The sequence below is a fragment of the Copidosoma floridanum genome, unplaced genomic scaffold, assembly GCF_036245765.1.
Source record: "Copidosoma floridanum isolate Cflo_tuat_1 unplaced genomic scaffold, Cflo_Japanese_pri ptg000029l, whole genome shotgun sequence".
NCBI classification, from domain to species: domain Eukaryota; kingdom Metazoa; phylum Arthropoda; class Insecta; order Hymenoptera; family Encyrtidae; genus Copidosoma; species Copidosoma floridanum.
The window spans coordinates 5,539,700-5,561,459 of NW_028321906.1; the positions used below are offsets into that span (position 1 = coordinate 5,539,700).

Sequence of the window (21,760 nt, forward strand, 5' to 3'; positions counted from 1 at the left end):
GATGATGCTTCCCTCAAGAGAGTTCTGCGGGCACAACTATTTTAGAACGCCGCCGCATCACATACACACACATTTTCGCCCGCAGAACTACTCTCTTTCTCTCTCGCTCTCGATTCTCCATACAACGATATATAACCATTTCATCGTTTCACACACATATTTATTTTCTCCTGTGTGTTTTGTTGTTGCATGAATTTTAGTAAAAGCTTAAGCCGTTGGTGGCGCTAGCGCGCCCAAACCCAAAAATACATGTGTCCACCATTTTGAGTCAAACAGTGCGCAGCAAGATTCAAACCAAACATTTTTTGTCTTGCGTCAACTAAAATCCTTGTTTTTTACGTTGAATTTTAAATCGGTCACTTTTGTTAGTCATTAAATTGAATATTTTTTCACATATCTGTTAAGGTTTTGATTAAGTAAACATTATAAAAAGAGAATGAACTGAGTTTGACTTTGACTCATGCCGCGCGCGCACTGTATCGACTGAAAATGGCGGACGGCAGAGGGGGAGCTAACTCCTGGAGAATGTACTCTATTAATTAGTTTGTCGCCATATTTGAAGCGCGAAATTTAAAAAAGGGAAAATACGGATGTAAGCGTAAGATTTATTTTTTCTCGTGCGTCCCAACACTTACTAGGTAAAAATACAAATATTCCATCCCCTTTTTTTAAATCCAAACATAATTTCGATAAATGTGCTTTGATTGGACTTTTTTTTAATAAAAATTTTGTAAAAATTATTATCAAAATAAATTTTCTACAATATACAATTTAGCAAGTTTGAGGCCGTTTCAAGTTTCAAGTCGTGTGCTTGAATATGTGTAGGTGTATAAATCTTGTACAGTAAATTTATGCTACACAAACTTGTGCAATAAATAATACATGTAATAAATTTAGATTCTCCTATAAAATATGAGTTAATGGCATTTAAATATAGATGTTATACATACAAACAAGCACTATTAACATGTTCTACATATACATACTCAGGTATATGGTCTGCTATATATATAGTAGCGTATACGCTATACTGACAGTCTGTCAACATTACCACAGCACCATTGCGACACACTTAATAGTTCTGATAATTTCGTTGATAAATTAAATTTTCCCACGTTATCAGACAACATGTAGAAACCAAGTGATTCAAATTAATCCGTTAATTGAGCCTTATTGTAAATGTAGGATGGATATCGCCAAATCGTTATTCAATGTGCGTGATCACGATGGTTATGTTGGCAAAGACGACCACAATGTAAATATTTTTCGAGATTTCCTTGTGTTTCGATGACGTTTTACTCTTAAGGCTTATTCTTGCAGTGAACTGTTTAAATTTTGTAATTTTTTCGCTATTCAGATGTAACTCTTATTTTAATCGACAATTGAGAGAAATAATGAACGTTGACAAAATGACATATTACTCACCTTGATGCTGAATGTTTAACTTTCTACTGTAGTTTGATTTTAATACATAATCCTTTTGATGTTGAAAGAATGAGTTTATCTCAAGTTCCATTGTAAATCATTTAATTTTTAGGAAATAACTTAATGTTTAGTTTGTCACATATTTTTTGTTGAGAATGTGGAATATACTTTGCAATAGTGCTCTATGATTAAATTTTATTGACGTTGAAATTGCATATGTGTTTCAGAAAAACTTAGAAACAGCTGTCTCCGATGATGAGTTTGATATTGACAGCAATGGGCTCAACGGTGAAGAAGCGCTATCACCGACACCAGGAGGTGCTTTTTCAGCCTTAACCCCTTCTATGTGGCCACAGGATATGCTGGCCAAACTTAATCAGCCCAACAATCCAGATAATCCAACAGATGAATACAAATTTGACGAATTTGGTTTCAAAGTAGACGAAGAAGATGCTGCAGACCAAAATGCCAAGAAACTCATCAATATTACACTTGTGGAAGATCCTCAACAGAGGTGATTTATAATATTTATGTAATTATAATTAAACTTGAAACGTTTTAAACAAAAAACTGAATATTTTGCATAGACTTCAGTGGGTATCAGTACTGGAATTCAATCATAACAAGGATGTTTCGGAATTCACATGGCAGCAAGTTGAAAATACCTTGACTCGCACTGAAAAACTCCGAGAAATGGTCCATCAAGGAATTCCACATTCTCTGAGGCCACAAGTATGGATGAGAATGTCGGGAGCTTTGCAAAAGAAGGTCACATCGGAGACGACGTACAGAGACATTGTAAAAGCCTCTAGTAGTGATGCTTTAATGACCAGCAAACAAATAGAAAAAGACTTGCTAAGAACAATGCCGACAAATGCTTGCTTCAATAATTTACATAGCACTGGAATTCCTAGATTAAGACGCGTTCTTCGAGGTCTTGCCTGGTTATATCCGGATATTGGGTAAATGTCTTGAACAAAAATCCTCTGCTTATCTTGAAGATAAGAATAAGTTTTTGTATGCGACATATTGTTTTACATAGGTACTGTCAAGGAACTGGCTTCATAGCCGCCTCACTTCTTTTGCTTCTTGAGGAAGAAGACGCATTTTGGATGCTGGCTACAATCGTTGAAGACTTACTACCAGCTTCATACTATTCATCGACTCTAATAGGTACGTATGCTTTATTTTTCAAAATTATAGATTTAAAGTTTATGCCTATAACTCTGTGGTGTTTCAGGCATTCAAGCTGATCAACGCGTTTTGAGATCTTTAATCACGAATTACCTCCCCAACATTGATCAAATACTTACCCAACACGATATCGAGCTTAGTTTGATAACACTAAATTGGTTTTTAACGTTATTTGCCTCTGTTGTTCACATGAAAATTTTATTGAGACTCTGGGATCTATTTCTCTGTGATGGATCAATTGTACTATTTCAAATTACTTTGGGAATGTTAAAAATAAAAGGTGAGCTTAGAAAAAAATCTAGTTGACAATATAATCAAGTTATAATGTAATAAAAGAGATTTATAAATGACAGAGACAGAGTTAAAGGATTTGGAAAATTCGGCGCAAATATTTAACGCCTTATCAGACATTCCTGGCGATATCATTGATGTGGACCAACTTTTAGATATTTCATTTAAAGTTAGTAAAACGTTAACAAATGCTCTTGTGGAGACGCATCGAAGGCGGCATTTGGCGTATTTAATGGTAGATCAGGGCGGCCTAGTCGGTAATCCTGAAGCCGTTCCGAATTTACCTAAACAGCATCTAAACAGGTCAGTTGATAGATGATTAATTCGTTGAATGCATTCGACTATTTTGCGTAAAAATGTAATCTAAAATTTTGATTAAATTTGTATAGAAGGCAACTGAAACGAAGTAAATCTATGCTACAATCGTTTTTGTTTGGGAGCGACGAGACTGAAGACGATATAAAATGTAAAAATATTAGACAAACCGGTAATTTTAGTTGAGCTTTATAATTCTTTTGCTTGGACTAATATTCGTAAATTAAAAAAATTTTCTTACATTCGCCAGAAATTTTAGTTGATCTCAGAGAATCTGTTCTTCAAGTTTCAAGACATTTTATTAATCTTGATCCTAAATACAGTAACATATCATTGACTGCAGATTATAGTATGGAAAGTCATGCAAAGGATCATGATAATTACATTAATGTCTCGCGAACACGAAAACGGCGTGCTAAGGCATTACTTGGTAAAAATAAATACTCTTCTGCACAGGAAAATTGAATGAATACTTAATGTAACTAAATCGTAACTTTTGTTTTAGATTTTGAACGACACGACGATGATGAACTTGGTTTCAGAAAAAACGACATCATCACCATTATCAGTCAAAAAGACGAGCATTGCTGGGTTGGCGAATTGAACGGACTCAGAGGTATGACGCTATTTTTGAAATGTAACGCTACTTACATAGTTTTATAAGTGACCGCATATATATCCTGTTTAAAAGGGTGGTTTCCAGCAAAATTTGTGGAACTTCTCGACGAAAGAAGTAAGCAGTATACCTGCGTTGGTGATGATGCGGTGAGCGAAGCAGTTACGGATCTTGTTCGTGGTGGACTATGTCCAGCTGTAAAAGCAGTCCTTGAACAGGGAATGAAAAGGCCTTCATTTTTAGGAGGTCCATGCCATCCATGGCTTTTCATCGAAGAGGCCTCGAATCGAGAGGTTGAAAAAGACTTTAATTCAGTTTACAGTAGACTTATTCTTTGCAAAACATATCGATTAGATGAAGATGGCAAAGTTCTCACCCCAGAAGAGGTAAATAGCGAAAGAATATCAAGCTTAAAATTTTAATTAAATCATATTTAACGTATTTATTTAATTTATCTCAGCTTTTGTATCGCTGTGTTCAATCTATTAATTTAACACATGACAATGCACATGCGCAAATGGATGTTAAACTTCGATCTCTCATTTGTCTGGGACTAAATGAGCAAGTTTTGCATTTGTGGCTAGAAGTACTGTGCTCTTGTATCGAAGTTGTACAAAAGTGGTATGAAAATTGTAAAGTATATTATCATCAGTTATCACATTTACACGATGTATTTCTAATAAAATTGAAATTCTTCGATAGGTATCATCCTTGGAGTTTTGTAAATAGCCCAGGCTGGGTACAGATCAAATGTGAACTTCGCACATTAAGTCAATTTGCATTTAATTTAAACCCAGATTGGGAGCTTCCTCCCAAGAAAGAACAATCACAGCCGCTAAAAGATGGAGTACGCGATATGCTTGTAAAGCATCACCTTTTCAGTTGGGATCTGTAAAAATGGTCATTATATTTCAGATTCTTAATTTTTTTTTTTAATCAAACTTAAGTATGTACTACGGAAATAATTCCCAAGTATACTTGACGTTTAAATTAAAAATATAATTTTTTAATAGTTTTGCGTGGTAATTCAATGCATACGATAATATATAGCTTGTTTATACATCCATTTAAATTGACCAAATTTTTTATTGAATTGAAATATTTTAGGTGTATTAGTTTATGGTGGAGCTTTGATTTTATTAACCTACATATTAAGAGTTTTGTGATTGAAATTTTGTTTGTAAAAAATTTATGTGCAATATTATAGACTTACTGTAGATTTTTATACAGATTGTGAATGTTGAAAAAAATGAATAGGATTTTAACATTTTTCCTACCTGATTCCTATGAAAAATAGGACTTTCATGAATTTATTCAAGTACCTGTTAATCACATTAGACAATAGTTGAATTACTGTAAATTAAAAGTATATCTTTTTCATTTGTTATTCTGAATATTTCGTTGTAATAGTGTGCGTGTTATAGCTACAAAAAAATTTTTTCAAAGACTTGTTGAAAGAATTGCAATCAATATTAAGCGAATTTCTTTCTTCCGAGCCTTGTGTCCGTCCTGTGAAATATTTTAATAACAAGATAAACTTGACGACGACTAGAGACACACGATCAGTATGTATTATTACATTTAGCGTTAAACAAAATGATGCCGCAAAAGAGTAAAAAGATCAAAGTGCGTTCAACAGTTTTCAATTTGTAAACAAATTTATGTATACTACTCATACGAAAAAATATATATGTATAATCAAAGAATAATTTATTAAAAAATATTGTAAATACTATATAACAATGAAGGTACGAAAATATATATTATTTGGGCTTTTGTATTACTCGTCTTTTTCACAGCCCTCTTCAGACTGATCAAATAAAAAATTATTAACTTCTACTGGTGTATTGATTTTGATTACTCCAGGGATGTCACAATCGCAATCTCTCTTTCGCAAATAAATGTAGTTAAGATCCATTACATTTGTACCAGTAGGGCCAGTTTTCAAATGATTTTTGCCATTTTCAAATTTGGAATAAAAGCTGTACGTGTCATTTCTTTGCAAAACATTCTCTGGTAACATTGATGTAACTTCCTGAATTTTTTTATCTATTGCCTGTAATTTTTTGGTATCAGATGTTTTTTTTTTTTCGTCTTTTAAATCTTGCATCAGCAGGGTCATCTTGGGATTAATTCCAGGTTTCCCAAAGGCGCCAGCAGCATCAGTCGGACCATCTTGTCCATCGGTAGCAATACTCAAAAATTCAACAAAGTATCGGGACAATTCTGGTTTTTTAGCAATTTGACTGAGCCAGTCGAGGGAAAATTGAAGGGCCAATTCTTGATTTCGACCACCTTTGCCATCTCCTTCAACAACAACAGTAGGCTCTCCTCCAGTCAACAACAAAACGCCTTTTCCTTCTCTCAGTGATGTGAAAGCTTCATAAGCTTTTTCGAGTTTCTCTTTGTTGAGGTTTAAAACACTAACATCGTGTTTCGAAATTTCGGCAATGAAATCCTCTTTATTGGAAAAACCTTTGTCCAAAGCATTACAAATGCTTTCAGCTAACTGGGCATAGGCAACACTGACATCTTTTACATTTCCTTCAACCGTATTTGACAAAATTACTCCTTCCAGATCTAATTTTTGTGCAGCTTTTGCTGAAGCTTCAAGCGCACTTTCATTGTTCCCAATTATAATATTTTCCACAAAGTTGAATTTACCATTAGATATCAAGGAAGTGTCTAAGCAATATACTTTCTCAAAAATTTCTCTTCTCACTTCCTCGGACAAAGTGTGATAGAGATTGTACCTTTTCAAAATGTTTATTGATTCAACTCTGTTGCCTAAAATAGAAAATTCTTTGGAATAACACACTTACGTGTTACCTATTTAAAAAGAGCGTAAAACTTAATGTGTACTCATTGCATAAAGCAAAATTAATAACAAAAGCTAACTAAATTATTTTATTACCTTCAGGGGTAGGACATGTTGGGCCACTCGCAATAATTTCCAGATGGTCACCAACAACATCCGACAAAATAAGTGCCAGCACCTTGGCAGGATAAGCCATTAGGGCCAATCCACCACCTTTGACCCTCGACATTTGCTTTCTCACAACGTTCAACTCACCAATACTAGCTCCAGAATTTTGTAGACGCTTACAAAGATCTCGCTTTTCTTCAAACGTCATGGGTGGTTTTGGAGCAAAAAGCAAAGAAGATCCACCACCTGATATCAGCAACAATAGCGTATCTTTTTTCCCCAAATTTTGCACATACTTTATAATGTGCTTTGTATTGGAATACGAGGCATCATCCGGCTGGTTATCTTTCGCACCTTCCCGGTACTCGATAATTTTCGATCTCTTGAGCATTTGCAACTGCTGGATCTCCTGTTCCCTTATTTCAGGGAATTCAGCCAAGTCTTTGTCAATCTCGGGCTGCACTTTTGGTTCAGAGCTCATCAACTCTGGCACCGAGAGGATGCCGCCCTTGAGTCTTGGACCCAGCAGATCAGCCAACATGTAAGCCATACCCCCGACCGCTTTTCCGAAGCCCACTATGTGAACGTCGTCATTGAGAGGGTAGGGCAGACCGTGGACTATTAAATTGCTCCCGTCGTAGCGGACGTTTTTCTTGATCAACACGCTCGGCATTACCGAGGACAAACTTTCATCCACGACTTGTCGAAGCTCCGATTTCACGGTTCGACTGAGATTTGCGTCCACGTCCATCAGGATATCACGTTTACGTACTGCACTTGATTTTGACCTACTACTAAAACGGTATTTGTTTATTGTATCAATACATTTGGTATAATCGGAAACAACTATGTAGGTTAGATTAGCTAACGAATTGCGATTGAATCGGTTCATTGGTTTATGTAGATAACGTACCGAATCAACAGTCCCGCGCGTCTCTCACCATAGCCAAGTTAAAACTGATTTTCGTCTTCGCTCATTGCGTTTGTGTAGCTCAACTGTACGCATTAAATTTTTAGGCTCAGGGCGGTTATGTACATATAGTTGTAGATGATGCAACATGCAGAGCAGTGTATACACTATACAGCTCACTTGTGAATTAGAATGCTGTCCACGTAGAGATCAAATTGTTGGCCCTGAAAAGGGCCGATTGTAGATTTTCGATTTTATTCAGCGGAATCTTTATTTCCGGTTTTTTTAGGCAACAGGACAGCTTGGATGTTGGGCAGAACACCTCCTTGAGTAACCGTGACGTTGGCGAGCAGCTTGTTCAGTTCCTCGTCGTTGCGGATGGCCAGCTGGAGATGACGAGGAATGATCCTCGTCTTTTTGTTGTCTCGAGCTGCATTGCCTGCCAACTCCAGGACTTCGGCGGACAAGTACTCGAGAACGGCGGCCAAGTATACCGGGGCACCAGCACCTACTCGCTCGGCATAGTTGCCTTTCCTCAAATGTCGCTGGATGCGACCAACCGGGAAGTGGAGTCCAGCTCGAGAAGAGCGCGACTTTGGCTTCGCCTTGGCCTTACCCGCACCACCTTTTCCGCGTCCAGATCCAGTCATCTTGAAGATTTAAACGGTACAACTTTATTCGCCAAGAGTCAAGATGATACTGAATTGAAGATGGCAATTTTTTTAGTGCATATTTTTTTTCGGTCGTGCCCTACCGTAGCTACTCCGAACCAATGACAGTAAAGTCGGATGTAGAGGGGGGAGAGAATGGTCATGTACGCTCTGATTGGTTCGGAGTAGCTGTTGAGAATGAAATCTTGCGATGAAAAAAAACTTCCCCATAGATGCAGTTTCCGAATGATTGTTACATCGTACAGTTGCATTCATCAAGTAGTTGACCAGCCATGGCACCCAAAGCTTCCAAAGTTGAGAAAAAAAGCGACAAGGCTGTGAAAAACATCGTCAAGGTAGACAAGAAAAAGCGCTCCAAGAAGAGGAAAGAGAGCTACGGCATGTACATCTATAAGGTCCTGAAGCAGGTGCACCCGGATACTGGAGTCTCCTCCAAGGCCATGTCGATAATGAACAGCTTCGTGAACGACATCTTCGAGCGCATAGCTGCCGAAGCTTCTCGCCTGGTCCACTACAACAAGAGATCGACCATTACCTCTCGGGAGATCCAAACGGCCGTTCGGCTCCTACTTCCTGGTGAACTTGCCAAACACGCCGTCTCCGAAGGCACTAAAGCCGTGACGAAATACACCAGCTCCAAATAAACATGCTTAAGCATGTAAAAAATCGGCCCTTTTCAGGGCCAACAAATGTTTCAAATGTTGGAACCTTCGAAGCCATCAAAAAGAAGTGTACGTCGTATGAACGGAATCGATGCAATTTTTTTTTAACATGAATTCGTTGAATTATTTATCTAGCCAAGGGCAATAACAATAAAGTAGTACCCGATTTCATAAACACGAGTTACGAAATAAAATCACAGTAGACTCGTAGTATATGCAAATAGGCTTATAAATCTAAACAATTTTTTAAACAAGGATGTTGTAGGATAACTATTATTATCCCTTACATAAATTGATAACATAGTTCTATTTGAAGTCATAGCGAAAAGCCAAGACAATTGTAGATCATCGCGGGTTTTTTTTTTTTTTTTTTTTTTTTTTTTTTTTTTTTTTTTTTTTTTTTTTTTGTTTGAAGGAGCGAGGAAGAGAAGATCTTCCTAGACACCCCGGCTATTCCAGATCATCGCGGGTTACTTAATTATATCTGCATCAACTGCAAAGATATATAACCAGATAGTTTGTGCTTAAATTAAATTTTAATAACACATTTTTTTCCTTTCTATCAGTAGGACTGCGCCTAATTCAATCATTATAAGTACGAAACGTCAATTTTGATAAATACCTTTTTGTTATTTTTTTTTAAGACACTCATGGTTAGGAATATTAGTTTAATTGATTCACATATGAAATCATATACTTATTTGATCGAATTAAAAACAACAGTATATCACTAAATTCTGTGGACGCATCCTATAATCCGCTATTTAATGATAAACATGGATAACTATTATTTAAAGAACTTGTATAAAAAAATTAAGAAGTTTATTTATGTAAAACCTTTGTTACATTCATACATCAATTTTGCAATTGCTAATCATTTAGTTTGCCAAAAAGAATGATATAAATATAATTGGGGGAAAAAAAAATTATCCTGGGAATTCTCACAATTCTTCGTCCAAATCAATACTCTCTTCAGGAAAATCGCCTACCACAACACATGTTGGCTTAACAAATCCTCCATACTTATCAAAACACTCAAAGTACCTTTTGCCAGCCACTGATCCGTCATTCTTGCCAAATGGCTCATCATACTTGACTCCAACCCACCATCCGCTTTTGAAATCTGTCTTTCCAATGTACATCACAGTTGCTCTACGCTTTGGATTTCCAGGAACAATCACTTCGCATCTGTCACCTACTTTCATGGCACTCAAAAGACGCTCTTCGTTTTTCAACTCCTGCTGCTTTTGTTCTTCCTTTTTTTTGGCTTCTTCCTCATCGTACTTTCCCAATTTGTGCTCTTTCAGAAATGCCTTTAACGTATCTGATCTCTTTGAATACTCTTCTTGGGATAATTCAAACTTTCTGACTCCTTCCTCATTAGTCTGTTCACTATCGCCAACAACATGAACTCTCATACCATCATCCACAGGGTACGAGCCAAGTGTTCGATCATTCTCGTTTGGCTGGCACACGATGTCATCGTTTTTGTTATAAATCTCTAGCTTCATCAAATTCGACTGGCATCCAACTATAAGCTCCAATTTGTTTTTAAATTCTGCTATTGTTACATCCTTCTTAAATCTCCTTTCAACTGAGTATGAGTCATTGTTGGAATTCGTTACGATCAGGTTTAAAAACTCAGAGCTACTCATTCTTAAAGTTGGTATTTATTTGTTTTTAACGAAAAAAGTATCATTACCCCAATTATAATTGTGATCTGAAAAAAAGATGCGGTTTGCTAAGAAAAGTGTAGTTTGCTAACCAACAATGCAAATTGCATATTATAAATTATAATCTTAAATGAATATTTCTTGACAAACATTTACTTACGGTTTATTACGCAGGTACTTCAATGATTTGTTCATACCAACATTAATATGCTTTTTATGCTGAATGAATAATTAACCTGTGAAAGTAGCTTCTCGACTTTGTTTACATGCAACTCCGATTCCGTCGTGCAGTGGGCCGAGCGGCGATGGCGCGATGCTTTGGTGTGCTGACAAATTGACAATGCTCTGACGACTTGTGACATTCATTTAATATATAAATCTACATTGTGACTTGTGTGACTTGTGTCAGATGATGTGTTTTTTTTTGGGAGTGAGTTCGTGAGTTGTATCGTTGTATGCTATGCATTGGTTGAACCAATCACCAGCGACGACTATGTGCGTTTGTTAATGTGATACCTATTTTCATTTTTCATATTTTGCTAGTAATTAAGTAGGTAATGTAATAGGTCATTATAAACAAGCATATGTATAAAGATCGAAGTGAGTCATACCAAATATTAATTTCAAGTGTGTTACGGCGTGGTATCTACCTGTAAAGACTCTAAAGTAAGTGTATATTTTTGTTTTATTCTTGATTAACGTTTTTTGACTTATCAAACTGAAAATATATCTGTAGTGTAGGCTTTTACATGCGCGAATAAGATTGTTCTCGTGCATCGTTATTTTTTTTAGCATCATAATCTTGATTGTTCTTATTCTTATGCAGGTAATCAGTCAAGTTATTTAAAATGCAGTTGTTTATAAGGGAACAGGAGACGCACGTCTTAGAGTGCCATCCCGACGAGACCATCGCCCATATTAAGGTTAGAACTTGATTTTTTTAAAAAGACAATTTTTAATTTAATTTTTTATCAATGTGATCATAGCTGTTACAATTGAGATGAATGACGAAAATTTTCATTCTGACTTATTGCAAGATTTTTTAGTTTAGAGATTACATGGTAATCTGATAATTTTAAACAGATGGAGTATCAGAATGAGTAATGATGCTAAAGTAGTGAAAATCTCAAGCAATCAGGAGTTGATGAACAGTTAAAAACACTCCATAAATATTTTGTTTAACTCTTTCTGCAGGCAAAACTCACAGCATTTCAAAATGATGAGTTCACTCTTTCCTGTGCTAGTACAATTCTTAGTGATGACATCCTTGTAAAAGAGTTGGCTACAGATACTCTTGATTTAAATGTTCATCTTCTTGGAGGTAAAGTCCATGGATCCTTGGCTCGTGCTGGCAAAGTCAAAGGACAAACACCAAAGGTATAAATATTAAATACCTTTTTTTATCTATTTACTTGATTTAATTACATTTGACTTTTTTCTTTTTTTATTCAAATCAGAATTCGCATTTAATACATCGATTTTTAATTATAATAAAAGCACAAAATGCACAGTAAAATATTTTTATGAACTCTGAATTTGTTTTCATTACAAAATATTGTAAACATTTTATTCAAGTTTAATTCTATTGGATAGTAACATGGTCCATTTTACAGGTTGAAAAGCAAGAAAAAAGTAAGAAAAAGACTGGACGTGCAAAGAGACGAATTCAGTACAATCGTAGATTCGTCAATGTTGTACAAACATATGGCCGCCGACGTGGTCCGAATGCCAACCCCAATTCATAAGCATTTATTACTTATATGATTTAAAAAATCCATAATTATTAAGGAAAAAATAAATCAATACAAATTTTGAACAAAGTTATGTTTTATTCAGTTATTTTAAAAATTAGTGAATGTGTTGTTTGGAAATTAGTATTTTTTTTTTTTTTTTTTTTTTTTTTTTTTTTCATTTTCATTTAAAGGGAAAAATCCCTTTAACTGCGCGTTGACAATAACTCTGTAAGATACATTCTGAAAAGAGCCATTATCGAAAAAACTTAATTCCATTTATTCGCTGATATTTTTGGATGTACAAAAAAAACTCGTTTAGGAAAGCTTGTTCAGTAGCACAAAAATATTGTGTACACAAGTATAGATGTTGGTTACTAGATTTAAATAATTGTTGGCCGTTTGATTTTCAAGCCCTTTCCTTTTTTTTTTCTTCAAAATAAAAAAGTCATTTGTAGTGGCGCTTAATTTTACAAAATAAAAGTAAATACTGTGAATTAACATTTTACCATACAAACTGGCGAGTGCACAATATAAAATATACATCTTGGCGAATCAAAGATGTTTGAAAAAATAAGTGAAAAATACTCCATAAAAATATTCATATACAACACTTCGCAACAATTTAATATTTTGCTATTTAGTAATGACGTTTTTTTTTTTTTTTTTTTAACAGGCGACAACTTTACGACAATCTCTCACGACTAATATCGTATAAAAGCGCTCTTATATATTAGAAAATAAGATTGGAATCGATTGTATGTCCGTGAAACCTCGAGTTTCCCGAGATGGTTCACAATTCGTTCGAGCTAAATATTTTCTAATTACATTAATTACAAAAATTTTCTTGCATCTTCTAATATTCGTTCCTTTATGACATTACTTCGAGAAACTAATATCAACAGCCGGTCCACTCTCTTGATCAGAGTAATACCTTTTTTTTATTTTTATAAACACGCTTAATCTATTATGAGCAATTTAATTCTGCTTTTGCCTTATGTTTGAATTACTAATGTGATTACCAACATTGTTTGTTGCTGCTCCATTAAGTTCTTCGGAAATTTCTTCACTGCTATCACTTCTGATATCTCCTTCCATCTGAAATTACGAGTATGAAAATGGTAGCTAATCAAATACTTGGAATGGCTAAGATGTTGAATCAAGTAAAAGTAAATACCCGTCCGGCATTAAATGCATTGTAAGCTATCTTTAAAATAAGATACGTCCAAAAGGCATGTAGGACCAGCAGCAAACTCAGCAATGAGTTGAATATATAGTAAGCTGGAAACATGGGCAATATTTTTGGTGCTTCAACTGAAGTGCTGCAAACATGTTTTTTTATGTTATAATTTTAAATAAATTTTAAAATCAATTGTTTTACTCTTACGAAGACGTACCTATAGATAATCCAGAATGGATAAACACCCATTCTTGTAATAATCCATACAATTGTAAGAATGACAAACAAGCCATCACAAAGCCTTTGATAATTCGCATATTTGGCGACTTTGGCTCCCTAGAAAGACGTTTTAAATAGAAACAAAAGTCTATTTTAATAAATTGCGCTGTTAAGGTAAAAATGTAACTCACTTCCAAGAAAATGTCGGCACTATCGTGAACCAGAAGCACAAGGGATCCTATCCTAGTTAGATTGCCAACCCAGGAGAAGCACATAAGAACAATAGTTGCAATGTGATGTACAAACATTTGCCAAAAATCTTTTCTCTTAACATCAAAGAACTGAGAAAAGCTCAGTGACCAGTAAAATGACATGGATAGCATGTAGTACCACCAGACATCATTAGATACAGAGTGATATGGATAACCATAATAACAATGATTGATATCCCACAGCCATGGTTTGTCCCAAAGAATATATAGGCCAGTAAGAAAGGCAGAGGTATAATACAGGCACCTCCAGCTACTCTCACAGAATTTGGTCAGTTTTGAAGGCTTGTCCTGAGCACGTCTCAGTCTCAGCCATCTCTCTACTTGTCTCTCAGTCCAGTCTAATTGTTTAGCCAAGGCAGTAATCTGTAATTTTAAAATTTATCTGACAATAGTGCTTAGCTCTTAATAATTATTGAATAGTTGATAGTTGATCAAACATTTTTACCTGCTTTTGCTTAATTTTCTTTCCGTTGTAAGCCTTGTCTAAAATAGCATTTGGTGGAGCTTTTTTTGAACTGTTTGATTTAATACCTATGTACCTACCAAATGGTGAAAAACAAAATCTGAAACAAAATTTTTATAGTTAAGAAATTCTCATGAAAATTAAAATTTTTTTAAAGCTTATTAGTCTTAAAAAAAGTGAAGATCGATCGGATTATGAACATACCAACTCACAACTCAAATTATATTTTTTTTCGTTTCTTGTTCAAATGATAAGTATTAATCACTGGCTGATAGGTCGAAAGGTTTTGGTAAATAAGTAAAACAAAAATCAATATTTCACAAAAGATTATAAATATTATTAAAACACCGATCACTGCCAAATTTATTATAGTCATGGAATACAATTAAAAGGTAATTTAGTATATTTTTTAAAAGTTGATAATAACCAGGCACAGATATTTGAGTTGGCCATTTTAGTACCATAAAAGAAAGATACGCCACAAAAATAAATCGCAAGATCTACGAATCCACGAATCTGCTTGTAGAGACAAGTAACTTTTTCGTTAGTACTACATAAAGTTAAAATAAAATTAAGTCATTCAAATTACGAGATAGGGCTACTTCTGTTTTGTCTCTTATCAGCGAATTTGAATTACCAATAATTCAGCTCAAAGTGAATTATTTAAAACACCATCAGGGAAGCTCGTTTAAAATCTTATCATAGAAGCGTCGGACATGGTAAATTAGGTAATGTGAAGCAATGTTTCAATAGTCCTTGTAAATAAAAATAAATAAAAAAATAAAACATGAAACATTGATTGTCTTGAAATATTAAGTCTCATTTTCGATTCACGAGAGCTGAAAATTTTTTTTTTTACAACTTTCACTTGGAAGAAAAAAAAGAAAAGAATTATAATTACAAAAACCAAGTATTTTTGTAAAGAAAGGATATCGTAAAAAAAAAAAAAAATATCGCGCATCAACCGACTACTTACTCCTTCCTGCCTTCTCTGCAAGACACATTCCACTAAGTAGTTCCTTTCAAGGACGTGAGCATAATTCTGACACGTAATGAAAAAAGAACGGACTATTAAGTAATTTATGTAAATAAGGATCAATCATACTTATCACATCGCGCTCAAAGTTGCACGCCCAAAAAAAAAAAAAAGCATCAAGAAAGTGAGTATCCGTTGTAGCAATGAATGAATGAAAGAAGGAAGTCAGGAAAAAAGTAAGTGTATAATCCACACTGTTCGTTCGTGTCTAACCTTGCAATACCCCTAACGCACTTACTCGTCCTCGAGGACGAGCCTCCTAAATATTTTGCAAGTCCATGGTTGAAAACTAGTGAAAAAGTAGAGGTTTTGTGAAGCCGCAAGGAAAGGAAAAGTAGTAATAGATGAGAATAACGGTTAAAAAACAATAAACATGCGAAAGATAAAGTAAATTAGGAAGGAGGAAAAAAAAAAAGTCAACAAAGGATATATAAAATTGGCTAGTTAAATGAGTAAAGTAAGCAACAGACATGTGAGTGCCCACATCATGTTTAGGATAAGTTGTGAACGTACCGTTCGAGGGCGTATCGAAGGACGAGGACGACGAGGGCCATCGGGATGGGGTAGACGAGGTGCCGGTAGTCGGCGAATCTGTTCTCGGGCGTTGGGGCGATGTTGTCCCAGGTGACGTTCGGTGGGAGCCAGACATCCGGTGACCAAAAGATCTGAGAAAAGTTGCGAGCTAGCTCCATCCTTGATCGCTTGGCTTTTTCTACCGTATATATTTATTGCTCGCTCAATCGTTGCACACCCGACAGTAACCTCGTTAACTCTTGTGCTTTCACAGCATACGCCTGTTTTTTTTGTTTTTTCTTCGTCTAAGTGCGTGTTTGTTGAGAAATCAAATTGCATGTAGATGTACCCATTAATGTATACATATAGATGCAATAACAGCAACAGTAACAACAGTACAACACACCACGAACACGCGAGAGAAAAAGACGACGATGTAACGATAGTAACGATGATGGGTACCTATATATGTGTACGTGTGTATATAGGTAAGTATATTTAATGTTTCAGACTCCGAAATTTTGGAGAAAACGTGTAGATAGGTATAACTCACTGGACTGTATCGTCGCCCTCTTTTTTTTCATAAATGTTCACTCAATTCACTGTTGTGTTTATGCATACCGGCCTACATAAACCTATACGTTGTTGTTTACCAACTACAAGTTAAATGACCATAAACTATAAGCTACGGGCAGCTGGCCTGGCTTGCAGGCCTGCTCTGCCTCCTGGAGGGAAAAACGATGTATAAGCCTGTATGTACGTACCACTACCACATTGGCGGCGGCGACACACACGAGAGCAGCAACAACAGTATATGTATTTACACCAATACCAACATACTTGAGTATACACACACGCGCCACCCCCGCCGTCACTCTCTCTCTCTCTCTTTCGGCTCGTCAGACGCGAGTATATACCGCACCTTTTCTTGCATTATCTAAAAAAAAAAAAATAATAATAATAATAATATTTCAAATACCGTTTTATTTTTTACTCTGTTGCATTTTTGAACTAATGTGATTTCTGAGGAAAGGAATTTTTCTACCGGCATTCAATCACTCCCGGCTTTTTTTGTGCGTTCTCCTATATTTTGTTAATTTTTCGTAGTACCTACTACAATTATTGTCAATGTGCCAACGAAGGAGGGCCAGAGCGTGACGTGTTTTGAACAATAACAAAGTATGCCGGTGATGGGGGTGAGAGGAAAAGAAGAAAAAAAAGTGTGGGAACCCATCATAGGGGCCGATGCCCTGAAATAAAATTGAAACACACACGGATGGGTATATATATTATGATGTTACATTTTCTTGAATAACGCATATACATGTGGTATATTTTGTATCGGCACGCATTTGTCAAAATGAGATAACGAAAGTATAAATATAGTTTAGTGGATAGGTATGTTTTTTATACCGAGAACAAGATAAAGAAATGTTCAAGTATAATAGATTAAAAAAAAAAAAAGGAAAAAACGCTCAAACGGTGTCGAAAACTCTTGCCGAACTTGTACCGCGGCAAATCGATAAAAAGTATTTCCATCAGCTACGCAACCGATCTAAAACACGATCGATGGTGTTTTTTTTTTTTTTTTTTCCTTTTTTCTTTTAAGGAATCACTCGACCGAACCATTTCAACAATTATCATCGCGAATGAGTTATACCGCTTGTATAAATAGCCCAATGGTATATATTATACTCTTGAGAGTTGCCTGTGCTGCTCCGCCGTATTTCTTGGCTTTACTTATTTTCCACTCCGTAGCATGTATGCGATACTTGCAGCATAGCGTTAAGATTGCTCAACTGGTTGATTTTTTTTTTTCTTTTTTTCTTTTTTTTTTTGTTTTTTCAAATGTGACAAGAAAAGAGAAGAGCGTCTTTGTGGCCGTATGTACGGAGCACCCTTTTGTCCGGCTTCTCTCTCTTTCTCTTGTACAGGCACCCCGCATATATACAAGTATACCAATGGCTAATACCTACCGATTTATGCGACGCGAACTTGAATGGACTCCCGGTCTCGCGCCTTTCTTTCTCGGCTATATATCCGATTACGGAATATGTATATACTTATACTCGTCCTTCTCTTTCTGTGGCAATTATCGAGTCTTTCTCAACAAGCCGTCCACTTATCTCTCGCTTCGGCGCATATACAATATAAAAGTACATCTTGCATTCTGTATACGATAAGTACACAACTACTCGAACAATATTTTTTTTTCATGCAGCCGCTGATTAGCCTTTTTTTAGCTTTTTTTTCTTCTTGTGCGTCAGCTGTACGTGCTAACATGTGTGTACTGTGCATTATTATCAAGTTTAATACTTGCCATGAGGTAACGATAACGATCATGTTACGTTGTTGTTATTATCGACTCGTACGAAAATTCAGTTTAACCTAGTATTGCTCGGGACTTATAATTTTTTTTTTCCTTTTTTGTTTTTTAAATCAAATTAATATTTAAAACTTGATTGCTCATCGGTTGTATTGTACCGTCCATTGAACTGCCTGCAGAGATTTTTCGCAACTCTGCTCTACAAATGTGTACGTCAAACACACTCAATTGAAACGATAATTTTACTTTTTTTCATCAATTATGATTATTTATCGGTTGATAAAATGCGAGACTCGAGTTCGAGAGCCGTATTTTAATCGACAATTTTTTGCGCCGAGTTGGAAAACAGTGCACGGGACAATAAATTGGTCCCAATCTCTGGACAAAAAAAAAGTTTTTATCATTTTTAGCGCCGCATTCTTTTTTATTTTTTTTCTTTACATAATTTACTTTGATTGAAAAAAAAGGGACTGTATATGTATCTTTTTGTTGATTCCAGTCTACATTTGTCACTCCCCCCCCCCCCCGTAGAAATAAATTATTTTTGTTTCATCACATACTTATACAATGAGAAAACTGCACTGAAAACGGGGTAAGGATGAAACTATTTTTTTTTTTCTCACTTGCATTCGTTATTTTTAACGTCGTGTGTATAATATATACAGTGTCGGCGTAATTATTTTTCCCAACAGGCCACAGATAAACCAAACCTGCGATCTGGTAGTAAAAAAAAAAAAAAAAAAAAAAGTTGTTACGCCTCATAAAAGGTCGAACAGAGCAACATAAAAGCTCTGCATCGTCTGTTGTTTATTTAAACACGAAAAATCTCATGATTCTCGCAGCATGTTTTTTGACCTCCAAATTATTTTTTGCGTAATTTGGAAGAAAAGGGGGGCTTAGTATATCTATTATGTATATAAACCGTCAAACGCCTATTGCAATATCTCTTTACCATCTATGTATATCTTCTATACGAGATTTAATAAGATTGTCGGTGAAACCATTTTATTCGATTAAGTATTAAATACACTGTTGTCATGACTATTGTCGTGATGGACAGAGATTCCTCGGCTTGTTAAATGCGCATATTTTCCATCGCTTCCAATCTCACTTGAACACGAATCTTTTCATTATTTTATTTTGTTTTATTTTTTTCGTTATTATCGAAACTTGTTTGTTCTTCCTCGCTTGGCAATAGGTATATATTATTTTTACATTTGCACGTAAACGTAATTTTTCAGCTGCTCGGATATAAGGGTCGGGTTGGACAGCTCCCATCGATCTCACGGGCAAACGCGAGCTCCGGACATACTGTGAACCTCCGCTTTTGAAATATTTACAAAAGTTTCTATTTCTTTTTTTTTTTCTACGCTGTTTTTGCGTAAAACCCGGGGTAGTAAAGAATGTTTTTTTTATTTTTTACAATAGGGTCGATGACTTGATATTATACATACATAAAAAAAAAAAAAAGGTGCCGTATAATTTGCGATTCCAGTGGTTGTAGCTTCACTGGGTCAAAGACGTCAAGTGGCGTACATTGTATCTTGATGGAATCTTGAGAGCTAATTGTTCAGATTAACCGCGTTTGTTATACACACACTTGGGCGATTCCCCTTTTCACCTTTCACCTGATGGATGTACTTACATTTAAAAAGCCAGAAAAAGAAGGATCCATTAACGGCCAAATTTCAGAGGCGGAAAAAAAAAAAAAAATGTAAAAGAGTACTTGGTAAATATTGAAAAAAAAAAAAAAAAAAAAAAAAAATTGGTCCATTTACATCCATACATTACAACTAAAGTTTCATTTCTCGACAATGACGACGCGACGAGGCGATTGGCATCACACACGCACATACACATCTGAGTTTCGAAAGGAGTGGCCTTTCGTTGTCGTTATCACTTATCGCGTTGTGGACGATATTCATGCACGGCAAGTGTGCGTGTACTGTAACACACGTGTACTTACATACAATGAAATATGTATATATGTATACCTACATTATACGCAAGCGCCTGCAGGTAACTTGGTATTCAATGAGTCAAACAAAAGTGGTTTAACCTTTTTTTTCTTTTTTTTTTTTTTCCTGCAACCTTATCTAACGATTTTTATCATTATTGCCCTTCTTTTTGTTTCCAGGATCTTTTTATATTGGTTTAAAATTACTCATACTCAATACGTAAGAATATATGGTATACTCATTGATTACACATTATTACATTTTATACCGAAGGAATGAAGCTCCAAATAAGATAACATGCATGATGGTTTATATGTATATGCTGTACGTATACAAAATAAAACCGATGGGATTTAAATATGGAAAACATTAATATAAATAATTTGCATGTTTGTCAGGCACAAAATTGTTTTCGACGGAAAATATTGTCAATAATTAGGGTGTAACTTGCCGAGAGTATACCCATCATGCATGCATCATCGGTTCGATCGCCAAGGGGGTAATCTGATTAGTCGAATAATATAAAACATGCACGGGGCACGCAAAAAAAATATATGTATGCTAGTTGAGTAGTGCTGCCCCTAGTGGTAAATCGATACCGATACCGATTTACCGGTGAACGTCAGTAGGTATCAGGTGGAACTGAAAAACATGTCAACGTTATACGTGTGCCCATGTAGTAGTCATTATATGTATATGATAACCTGTAACAACAACAATAAGTACACCGAATTTTTCTTATCAACTCTGCACTTGCACAACGTATAAAACATACGTAACCCGAGAGAGTCGTCTATGTTTTATATTTTATGCATTGTCTCGCGTTTCATAAACATATTCTTTTTCACGGCGAGTATACAATATGTATGCGACGGTGCGCGGTATCGATCGGTATATATATATAACAATGACGGTGGTGGTCACTGGTCACACGTTATTTTTTACTTATTCCTTGCCCGTGCACACCCACATTATATATAAGTATAGATACACGTATAATATAAAAGTATAAGTACTGGGGGGGAGGGAAAGTGGGTCGATACCTAATAATAATAGTACGCAGTATAATAGGGGGAGTATAGTGTGTTGAAGGGTGTATAATTGTTGATTACCCCAGGTACGTGTGCCAGGACTTTCGTGCACGCTATCTCCTCACCCCCCCGATTGCCGCATTACATGTGTTTGTACGCGGCGCAATATTGTACAGAGGGGAAGTCCAAGTCCCTATAATTATAATGCTGAAATGTGGCTGAAAATTAATGTTTCATTGTTTTTTTCTAGTTCTGATTATATGACTTATAAGTATATACATTGCGTATATAAGTATGGGGTATCCTAAATTTCCAAAACTAATATTTCGGCCCACAAAATCTATTTGAT

At 35.5% G+C, this 21,760-nt stretch overlaps 7 protein-coding genes across 11 annotated transcripts; 3 read left to right on the forward strand and 4 right to left on the reverse strand.

The window, feature by feature from the left end:
* The first annotated feature begins 598 nt into the window (after positions 1–598).
* Positions 599–8,992, forward strand: LOC106641801 (histone H2B). The gene is made up of 2 exons (XM_014356325.2): positions 599–644; positions 8,616–8,992. Exon 2 carries the CDS (start codon positions 8,621–8,623, stop codon positions 8,990–8,992), a length of 372 nt encoding a protein of 123 aa, XP_014211811.2. The 5' UTR covers positions 599–644; positions 8,616–8,620.
* On the forward strand, positions 1,041–5,680 carry LOC106641843 (small G protein signaling modulator 3 homolog). Of its 5 annotated transcripts, none has more exons than XM_089596041.1 (12): positions 1,041–1,255; positions 1,653–1,939; positions 2,013–2,387; positions 2,468–2,598; positions 2,666–2,899; positions 2,973–3,213; positions 3,300–3,397; positions 3,476–3,655; positions 3,731–3,841; positions 3,917–4,253; positions 4,298–4,462; positions 4,544–5,680. In XM_089596041.1, the coding sequence occupies exons 1-12, from the start codon at positions 1,187–1,189 to the stop codon at positions 4,734–4,736; spliced, it is 2,421 nt and encodes an 806-aa protein (XP_089452167.1). In that variant the 5' UTR covers positions 1,041–1,186; the 3' UTR covers positions 4,737–5,680. The 5 variants fall into 5 exon arrangements, with proteins under 5 accessions (XP_089452167.1, XP_014211871.2, XP_014211872.2 ...); XM_014356385.2 differs by having other exon boundaries at positions 3,917–4,227; positions 4,302–4,462; XM_014356386.2 differs by having other exon boundaries at positions 3,929–4,227; positions 4,302–4,462.
* Positions 5,599–7,578, reverse strand: LOC106641844 (glycerate kinase). Its single transcript, XM_089596044.1, has 2 exons — positions 6,756–7,578; positions 5,599–6,628 (listed from the first exon to the last, which is right to left on the reverse strand). Exons 1-2 carry the CDS (start codon positions 7,516–7,518, stop codon positions 5,622–5,624), a joined length of 1,770 nt encoding a protein of 589 aa, XP_089452170.1. The 5' UTR covers positions 7,519–7,578; the 3' UTR covers positions 5,599–5,621.
* LOC106641845 (histone H2A) lies at positions 7,932–8,327 on the reverse strand. Its single transcript, XM_014356391.2, has one exon. The coding sequence runs from the start codon at positions 8,325–8,327 to the stop codon at positions 7,932–7,934; it is 396 nt and encodes a 131-aa protein (XP_014211877.2).
* Positions 8,993–9,810: 818 nt separating the features above from the next.
* On the reverse strand, positions 9,811–11,094 carry TBCB (tubulin-binding cofactor B). Its single transcript, XM_014356358.2, has 2 exons — positions 10,844–11,094; positions 9,811–10,730 (listed from the first exon to the last, which is right to left on the reverse strand). The coding sequence occupies exon 2, from the start codon at positions 10,663–10,665 to the stop codon at positions 9,952–9,954; it is 714 nt and encodes a 237-aa protein (XP_014211844.2). The 5' UTR covers positions 10,666–10,730; positions 10,844–11,094; the 3' UTR covers positions 9,811–9,951.
* A 90-nt stretch (positions 11,095–11,184) lies between these two features.
* RpS30 (ribosomal protein S30) lies at positions 11,185–12,497 on the forward strand. The gene is made up of 4 exons (XM_014356354.3): positions 11,185–11,349; positions 11,510–11,606; positions 11,878–12,060; positions 12,297–12,497. Exons 2-4 carry the CDS (start codon positions 11,532–11,534, stop codon positions 12,426–12,428), a joined length of 390 nt encoding a protein of 129 aa, XP_014211840.2. The 5' UTR covers positions 11,185–11,349; positions 11,510–11,531; the 3' UTR covers positions 12,429–12,497.
* A 132-nt stretch (positions 12,498–12,629) lies between these two features.
* Positions 12,630–16,833, reverse strand: schlank (ceramide synthase schlank). Its single transcript, XM_014356337.2, has 6 exons — positions 16,097–16,833; positions 14,530–14,647; positions 14,004–14,447; positions 13,811–13,929; positions 13,591–13,735; positions 12,630–13,511 (listed from the first exon to the last, which is right to left on the reverse strand). Exons 1-6 carry the CDS (start codon positions 16,273–16,275, stop codon positions 13,392–13,394), a joined length of 1,125 nt encoding a protein of 374 aa, XP_014211823.2. The 5' UTR covers positions 16,276–16,833; the 3' UTR covers positions 12,630–13,391.
* Between the last annotated feature and the right edge of the window lie 4,927 nt (positions 16,834–21,760).